Source organism: Parasteatoda tepidariorum, chromosome 3, assembly GCF_982258835.1.
Source record: "Parasteatoda tepidariorum strain Cologne lab strain chromosome 3, Ptep-v5.0, whole genome shotgun sequence".
Taxonomy (NCBI): Eukaryota; Metazoa; Arthropoda; class Arachnida; order Araneae; family Theridiidae; genus Parasteatoda; species Parasteatoda tepidariorum.
Window position 1 is genome coordinate 48,177,645 of NC_141757.1, and position 9,773 is coordinate 48,187,417.

General features: G+C 28.7%; 1 protein-coding gene across 4 annotated transcripts in view; it reads right to left on the reverse strand.

Annotated features, from left to right (window-relative positions):
- The window catches only part of LOC107447110 (G protein-coupled receptor moody-like), a 41,355-nt gene extending 31,997 nt beyond the window's left edge, over nt 1-9,358 (reverse strand). The window contains exon 1 of one of the 4 annotated variants that reach the window (XM_071179126.2): nt 9,098-9,345. Coding sequence is in view for 1 of the 4 variants with exons in the window: in XM_016061936.4 (XP_015917422.3) it covers nt 9,098-9,141 (44 nt within the window). In the remaining 3 variants the exon portion in view is untranslated. Of the gene's footprint in view, nt 1-9,097 lie in introns of all 4 variants that reach the window. The other 3 variants (XM_071179124.2, XM_087159278.1, XM_016061936.4) reach the window with 3 other exon arrangements.
- Between the last annotated feature and the right edge of the window lie 415 nt (nt 9,359-9,773).

Sequence of the window (9,773 nt, forward strand, 5' to 3'; positions counted from 1 at the left end):
AACATATACATCGAAGAGAATTTTTAAAAGTATTATTGTAAAGAAAACTGCTTAAAGAATACGAATTTTATTTTAAAGATTTTATAAAAGTGTTAATGATACATTTATTTGTAGAATTGTTAGCCAGATTGTCAGTTTTACAAATGAACTAGAATTTTCGTGACATTTTGACTGTTATAGTTTTGATATGTTCAGTTTTTGCTTTTTCTGTAGAGATTCTTTCGATTTCAGTAACGATTTTGTATCTGAATATCAATTAGCGTTCTTAAAAGTGCTGTATACTTTTTTAGCTTCCAGTTCTTAAAAAAATTAAAAATAATTATAGAGGACGATGATTAAGCAGCACCCAACATTTTACTTTTATTCATATGCATCGTAAAAAAAAAAATTCTCAAAATTGAGCAAAAAAAGTGCCAAAATAGCTCCGAAACAAATATAGTAGAATTTGAAAATCACATGTACTCATCATTGCGTATAAAGGCATATTTTGAATTGATAATTGCATAGTCTCAAAGATGATGTGGAATGAAAAATATGGGAAAGATCTTTTTTCATTGGCTGCCGGCAAGGCTCGAACCAAGAACATTCGGATTCGTAGTATGATGCTCTAACCACCATAGAATGTGAGTTAGGAAGTTTTATGATGTGGCCACCTCAATAAGACATCATGTACTTATTTTAAGTTTAAATGAGAGTAGGTATGTGGTCTCAAAAATGAATCGTCGTATATTCATCTTTAGTTATTTACTGTTTAAATGAGCATAATTGCAAAAATAAATTTTAATAATTATTTATAATTTTATTTAATAAGAGGCGTAGAAAAATTTTGTATTGTAAGATTTTACTTGTTTGCTGAACACGTTTTTACTTCATTTTCAACTATATAATTTTAAATGAAAACATTCACGATTGTTACAAAATCGGGTAAATAATTTTTAAGAAATTAAAGGTAGATAGGTAGGTTGGTACTTTATTTAAGCCACACTAGAACAACCCAATGGGCTATTGGCAACGATCTGGGAAACATCCCTGAGGATGATCCGAAGACATACCATCGCAATTTTGATCCTCTGCAGAGGGGATTTAAGAAATTAAAAGTTAAATATAAGGAAATAAAATTAACTTTTAATTTTTACTTTATTAATAGAATATTTTGTCAAATTCTATATCCCGATTCGATTAATTTCGTTCAAGTTTCGGATTTCGTAATTTAAAATTGTGAACATTTGTTTTCCTTACGAAGAAATTTTCAAGGAATTTCAATTAAATAAAATAATTATTTATTAAACAAAATAATAAATAGTTATAAGAAAAAGCTTTACTTGAATTATGTTTCGATAAATTAATGTCCAATGAATTTTTTTTACCTTCACTTAAAAGTGATACAGCGTAGAAAACAAAAACTGAAATTAAAATTAAATAAGCTACTGGAACCCTATTTTGAAATCCTTTGTACCAAATTGAAATCCTTTGTAATTGGAAATTAGTCTGTCAAGATGCGATGGCCACAATATAAAGCTTCCTAAATCACCTTGGAATGGGAATTACAACAATGATGGTTAAAGCATCCTAACACGAATCTCTCAACATATCTCTCAAATATCTCTCTCACGCATTTTTACAGCCAAATCTTATTTAAGATTATGAATTTTGCTCAAAAATGATTTCATGCTGTTTCAATTTTGAATATGTCACTATACTGTGAATAATAAATGCATAGGGATTTTCAAATTCAACTTAACTTCTCTCGGAGTATTTTGAACATTTTTGCACAATTTTGACTGACCCTTCTTGTAGTGTAGCTTAGATTTCTTTCCTGATTAAGTTTTCAATACAATTTTTCTGACAATTTTTACTTCACTGCATTGCGACAAAACATGATTGAATCTCTCATTCTTTAACAGAGTAAAAGATTATAATTTAGTCACTGGCAAAATAAGAATAATTTTATCACATCTAATACTCAAATTAAAACACTCACAGTTTCAATAAAAAAAAAGATGTCTTTCAATGTTAAGAATTTTAAAAGAAGAAATTGTTCTTGTAAATTCGTTCAAGTAAAAATACGTTTTAACTTAAATATCAAACATTTAATAAAGTTTACTACACAATTTACATTTTCTGGATCTGAAATACAGTTTCGCAACTGCTTTTTTTTTATTTAGCATATAAATTTTATAACTATTTTTACTCCTTCCATGTTTTATTAATATACCTTATTAAGGACGAGAAAATACATAAAATGCACATGCATGCCGTAATAATATTTCAGGAAAATGCCGTAATAATAGTTTGAAATAAAATCTTTAAAATTTATATATTATTAATGAAAGTCGTTTAAATAAGTTTTATTTTTTAACTATGATACATTTGTGGGCTTTACGTCAAGATAATGATAAGTTATATTTTCATATTGCTCAGGAGAGTGTTTTCGGTGAAAAACACCACGATCTCTTTATATGTACCAAAATATTATTGTGCATTGTGTGATATTATTATCTTTAATCCGAAAACTTTTAAACCTCGAAGCAATGCAAAGAAACTCTTTGATGTAAAAATGTCACCTTAGAAAAAAAATGGCGTAGTATAATTTTTCCCTAAGTGCTTCGTTCATATTAAAAACTACAACTTTCAGCTTTAAATATCTGTCAATTACTGATGATACTTTCATATTTATTATATTTAGCTCATTTTCTTTTTTTAATACTTTCTTGGTGGTGGGATAAAAAAAAATCCCTTATTAATAAAAGTATTTGAAATTGTAATTAATTTTTATCTCTTAAACGATGTAGTTTTTAATAAACCACTTTAAATTGTGAAAATATAAACATAAAGCAAATCGCTTCACGCAAGACATTATGGTTTTTCATGACTAAAATTTTGCTCCAATTTTTTTTTGTCCCATAAATTGTTAAACAACCTATAAATTTGGTGTGGAAATTGGGGAAATGGCGTAATCTTAATGCACCTCTTCTTTTTACAAAGAATACAGCCACTATTTTTTTTTTTTTTTTTTTTTTTTAGTCATCGTACATATTTATAAAGATTGTGCTCAATCCTATCCTGTTTCATGTTCTTACTTGTTTGTTATCGTGTATGTTCAATGAAACTGCAGTGATCAACTTATTTGTTTTTGAATGTTGCAATTAATCCAAAGATTATTGTTACAAAGCATGTTTATGAATATTGCAGTTAATTGTAAATAGTTTTCCATTCATATATATTTGTAAAATTGTATCTTAATGAATATTGCAGTTAATCCAGATTTGTTTGTTATAGTGCACGTTTATGAATATTGCAATTATTTTTTTTTTCTGTAAGAACACATAGCATAATTTTTCATTATACATTATATCTATGAGAACCAATTTTTCCAACGCTTTATTTTTTTTTCTAACTCCATATTTTAACAAATATTTCGTAATTTACAGCTTTTTATTCCTTTTGTAAAGTTATGTTCCTTCCAGTTGACGCAGATATTGTGGATATATACGCTCCTAAATTTTTTAGAGCAGAAATTTTATTCTATAATAATTTACCAGCTTTTAAAATCGTATATCATACTATTTCCAAAATTCCAATAAATCCTATAAGACCAATTCTTTTCTAAGAGAAATATTATTATTATTCATAATATATATGGAGTTTACGATCCAAATAGTGAAACAAATCTCTAAAATCACATCACATTTCCATCTCTTCGAAATGATAAACCAACAGAAAAGTGATAAACGTTTATTTTAGGGGGAGAGAGGAAGTTCCAAAATAACAGCCATTTATCACCTTTTTACTCCCTGAGAAACTTTAATCAGAAAACTAATGTCTCTTCCTAGCTTGACATTACAAAGTGATAAACTTTTAATGGAATTTTAATCTCTGCAAAATAAGCTTTCTCATAAATTTAAATGAAGGATTCCTCAACTTAGAAAATGATTTTTCGCTTGAAATTAATGAAGAAACATTATTTTTTTCAAGTTATTTCTTTTTGATAACATGTTAGTTGGTGGAGAAAAATTGGCAGGAACTAGAATATTTATAAAGATCTTACATGATATTTGACTTAAATTAATTTCAATGAATTTTAGAGCAGCATTTTTCAGAGAATTTAAAAAAGTTATTGATGTCTGGAATTTTTTAATAAATACTTATAATATGTTATAGATGGAATAGAACACTGATGTGAATTCAGAATTAATTTAGTAAACTTCTATTAGCCTGAAATTGGTTATTATGGAACAGGTTTGCGTCGTTGCATGAAACATATTGACATTTTATTAAATTTACTACATAACTGTTAGTTATAAAGAATTTTGACGTCTTATTAAATGTACAGTAAACTTTTAGTCAATTATAACACAAGATTCCCATAAAGTTTTTTTTAAACAAAATGGCAATATAAAAAAAAATACATTTGAAGGAAACACCTTAAAGAATTGTTAGAGTATTTCCAATTATTATTTTTTTTTTACATAATTTAACAGCGTGAAAATTCCTTCGCTTTGTACAATAAAGTATAAAGTGGAACTTATGTAAAGGAAAATGTTGTAGTGCTATATTGATGTACTGAAAATTTAAGACTTCTCCTCAAACTTATTTATAATTTCATCAAAAAACTCTAAATGTTACTGGAACGTAAGTGCAAGGGAATTAGCATTATGTTAATACCTGTCGTTGAAAATTTAATTAAATAGAATTAAAAACAAATTAACTCATCATGTTTGGGAGTATAAAAAAATTTTGTTTTGAGAACTCCTCATTTTAAGTTATTGAAGGCTTCATGCCTTCGCAAGTCATTGCAGAAAGTTCTGTAACTTTCTCATTTATAAGAGTTTCTCTTATAAATGGAAAGAATTATCTTGCTTCTAGCACGTCTTAATCTTGTTCCTTCAACTTTTCCAACTTTCCCTCATCATATTGATACTATTTGTATGTTCTGAATTTTTTGAACCTTTTTTTTTTAATTTTAGGTCATTATAGGGGTATTTTGGGGCTTTTCTTTTTTACACTTTATATCTTAGTACAGGGCTGTCCAACTGGCGGCCCGCGGGCCGCATGCTACCCGCCAACACATATTGTGCGACCCGCCAACTTCTTATTCAGACTGATCGGCCTCAGTTTTCCCATTAAAATGTAAGCAAATTGTTTTATAATCCTTCTGTTCCATTGTTTTATAATTAATAATTCAACTGTTAATTGTTATTGTATAAGAGGTAAGAGGTTATTGTTCAACTTTTTCAAACTGCTGCCCCCCAGGTGATCAGTGACCGGAATTCTGGCTCGTGGGCTCTTTGCAGTTGGACAGCCCTGTCTTAGTACATGCTTTAGAATTTTTCTGGATAATTTTTTAGAAGAGTTTCATTTCAACTTCCTTAATGTAAGTATTTCATTGGGTTGTTTTAAAAGAAATTTCCTTTTTTCAAAGTTTCATTGTATTTTTCACAGCTAACACTTGAGTCGTATAATCATTATATATTTTGAAAGCTGATATTGGAAAGCTTACTAGTGAAAAAATTCTATTAGTTTTACGCAGTAATTATTGGTCGGAATCCCTTCAAATAAAGAAAGTGAAAAGCAGCATTTTCGGCATATTTTACTTTTTTCTATTGAAAAGGTAAAAATACTGTACAAGCAAGAAAAAATTAACTGAAGTGTATGGAAGAGATATTTTGACAGTACGCCAGTGCCAAAACTGGTTTCATGAAAACACAATAAAGGTAATGCAAACTGGCGAATAGCAACCCGCGAGATAGTTAAGAGATTAAATTTTTTGATCATTTTAAGCGCCTAGGTTTATTCTCAAAGCTTGACATATGGGTACCCCATGTTCTTACGGAACGAAATTAGCGCTGACACGTTAGACATCTGCGATTTGCTTCTCATACGTCAAGAAAATTATCTATTTTTGAAGCACATCATTACAGGGGACGAGCAATAGTTTGTCTACATCGGACCTCTAAAATATTTTAGACCATAATACCTTTACTGCAGATAAAATAGTCAAAAGTCACCAGGATCAGTTTTTTACCAGCAAAGAACAAATATTTTTTGAGCTGAAAATTAAGCTAATAGATTTTGCTTTTACAAATATTTACTCTATTGCTAAAATAATCAGAACATAAATTGTAATGAAATATTTGCTAGTAAGGAAGGTAGAAGAAATTAGGGATAAAGTTTCCTTTAACGAAGAGCATTTTGTCTTAATTTCGGAAAAACATTTTAAACAAATTGAGTCAAGTCCCATCAAAGCATCAGACGTTAATCAAATGCGTCATAAAGTTCAACGTTTCACGACGTAATAGTGGCAGTGTGGAAGTGACTAACAACTAACATTGCACACCGACAGCCTTTACTTTCCAGATAAACTGGTACCCACCGATTTAAAAATGAGTTGAGCTACAAACATGCGACCTGGAATTACAGAATGGCTACTCAGTGCTTTAATTGCTGTTCCATCTCGGCTTAAATTAGTTTAGGCAAATATACTATTATATGCATTTTAAACCAACAAAATTATATTTCCTTGCATATTTTAGGGAAATTTTTCAGTTTTACTGGATTACCTTTTCTCAAACTATAATTATTTTTTTAAAGAAGGTAATTTATTGTATATAATTATATAGTTGAAAGGCTTGGATTAATATATCGATAAGCCACATTGTCTAATTATTCTGAAGTTTCACATTATTAGGTGAAGAATTCCACGACTTCCACATAGGCCAGTGTTTCCCAAAGTGTAGTACGCATACCCCCAGGGGTACGAGGACAGTTTAGCGGGGGTAAGCGTTCTTATGCGAAATATCTTGCAACAAACAAAAATTTCAAAAATTTTTATTTAAAAACAAAGCTAGCCATAAAACTTTACGATTACGCATTTTTCTAATGGCTATTTCTTGCAGAGTTCACAGTTAATAATTATTGGTGTCCACAGCCAGTTGTGATTTTTAACTTTTATGCAATTTTTTTATAGTAAAAAATATATTCATTTTTTTATTAGTGGTATACAGCTTTACGAAAAAATTAGAAAGGGTACACAAAAGTCATAAGTTTAGGAAACACTGATCTAGGCAATTAGATGTTTCTGTGTATTTTGTTGTTATCAGTTAAAAATTCCGAAAACTTCTGAAAAAATATAGCTTGAAACAAGGTACTAAGGTACAGTTTAATTATAAAATTAGGGGAAAAAATGACTTATCAATGCATTGTAATTCAAAACTAAGCTTAGTCTTTATCTTTTCATGCAAATTCCAATGTTTTGGTTTAAAAAACTTGTGTTTTTAGAAATTCACGGAACATATAAAAAAAAAAAAAGTTATTCGTGTGCTCTATTAAATGACGAAAATTTTATTAGTTATGATTAACAAACAATTATAAGTACATATCCATTTCTCCTGACTTACTAAGATTTATGAACTCATACCCTAATCGATACAACTTCTTGCATTCCAAAATTAATCTTATAAAATAGTATACATAAAAAAGGAAGCATAAAAAATGAAGTGACACTTATGTCATGTCAATAACGTTGAGTAATTAATTCCACGATTACAATTAGAAATTATAATTTTTTTCTATTAGCGTGATTAAAATAAATTTTAATTGTTCACATTTGGCACTAAGGTGTTTCAGACAGCGATACCATCTTCATAAAAAAAAAAATTTGACAATTAGGGGAAAATGGGGTTAGACCGAATACCTCTATTTTGACGAAATTAGTTCTGTTTTTTAGCAAAGAAACTCTGAATTAAATTTTACTAGTCAAGAAAAAGGATCTACCATATTGGTGTTTTGTTGTTTATTAATTTAAAGCTCTTGTTTAGATAACTTGGTATTATTATGTCGAATTTCTAATATTCTCTTGTACATTACCCTTATTTATTGGTCGTTACTATCATAAAAAATTATTTTTAGTCCAGCTTATTATAAGTTTACTAAAGATTCTTACCCTAACAAACAATACAGATTTAGACCGCTCTGTTCTGTTTCGTTTCGATAATCTCTGCTCGCTGAGTAAAACCGGATGCTACTCGGTTCGGCTCACCCCCTTTGATATGTGTCTAAGGGCCCACCAAAGCTGGAGAGCAGCGAATTAAGAATTTAACTATTTCCAATGCGGAACAATGGTTTTACCGGCCCCAAGACAAAATTTATTGTAGGCTTCTTCCTCAAAGCACAAAAAGCTTTATTTTCATATTTTGTGGAAATCTTGTAAACCCTTTATTAAAGATGTAGATTTTATATAGATACAAAGAAATTATCTGCCATTTTCTTTTGAAAAAGCATTAATCACTATATTTTTTGTAATGAAATTTTTTCGTGCCCTCAGACGTACCGAGCCCCGAGGCAGTAATCCCTCCCTTTCCCTCACCCCACTTGAGCAAGGACTTGATTACATCACATATAAGTTACATGCGTAATTTTTATTTTAAATTGTCAGTTCTATGCTAGTTCTATACGTCACACGTGGGTCAAAATCGTGAATTTGCTCTTTAAACTCCTCGCTGATAACTCTTTTTTGATTACTTTAAAGTTTGCTAACAAAGGTTTTGATAGCTTATATTTTCATTGGATTTTTTAAAAATTTAAATTACATGCATTCAATTAATGTGATTTCCTTTACACATGATGATTTTGTTTTTCTAAAAAAAATTATTTTTAACAAAATGCGAGATATGGAAAGAAAAATTATTTAAATTTTATCATTCAATTTATTTCATCATTCAATGTATTTTATCATTCAACTAAACCACAAGACCAACTACATTAGTACTATGCGTAATGAAACTAATTTTATGACTAAGTTAATCGGTTACGAATTTAGGCCGGCGAATATAAAAAAAGTTGCTTTAAGAAGACATTTTGTAAAAAAAAAAAAAAAAAAAAAAAAAAAAAAAAAAAATTTATTCCTCAATGCAAGTGACAATGCACAAAGTTGTGAAACTTTTTTTCATTTATTGAGTTTTTAACTCATAGTTTTAAAATTTCACTCGATATTAAAATACGTATGCATAAAAACTTATTTGTTGAAATATTCACAATTCCCTCATAACCCAATTCTCTAAAACATCAAATATATATTTTAACAAAATAAAATACTTACTTGGACAAAATCAATTCTGACAGTCGGCGAAAAGTTTGTATCATTCCACGTTATTTTTTGTTTACAAAACAGGAAATGGAATTTTCGTGATTATTAGAATTTCACTTTCACATATAATCTCGTAAATCGTATATTTTCTGGAAATGATTAGGAATTGCAAGGAATTGAAATTAGCACTCTATCAAAATTCCGACTAAAGTTTCAATGACAGGATTCATCATTGACGTAACCGTGTTTCATTGCAAAAGTATCAAATCCTCTTCCGATCGGAGAATAAGGCATCAAAGATAGAAATCTGATTTACCCGGATATGCTTTATCGAAGTTAATCATAAAATATGAAAGGAAACTTCGTAGTCTCCTAAATTTTATAATGCGCACTCAACATATTTAAACCATACTTACATAAGCATCAAAAATTTACAATTGTTTAATAAGCCCTAACCCAGGTTTGAAAGCAGTTTATTTACGATAAAAAAAATTCCCTCATAGTAATCAGTTAGGCAAAGTTGAACTTTTAAATTTATATTATTAAAATTCCATCCCTAATATTACATACTTAGAACATTGCTATTGTTTTAATTTTATTTTTAAAATTAAAATTTTCTTATCGACGGCTTGTCTGTATATATATATATATATATATATATATATATATATATATATATATATATATA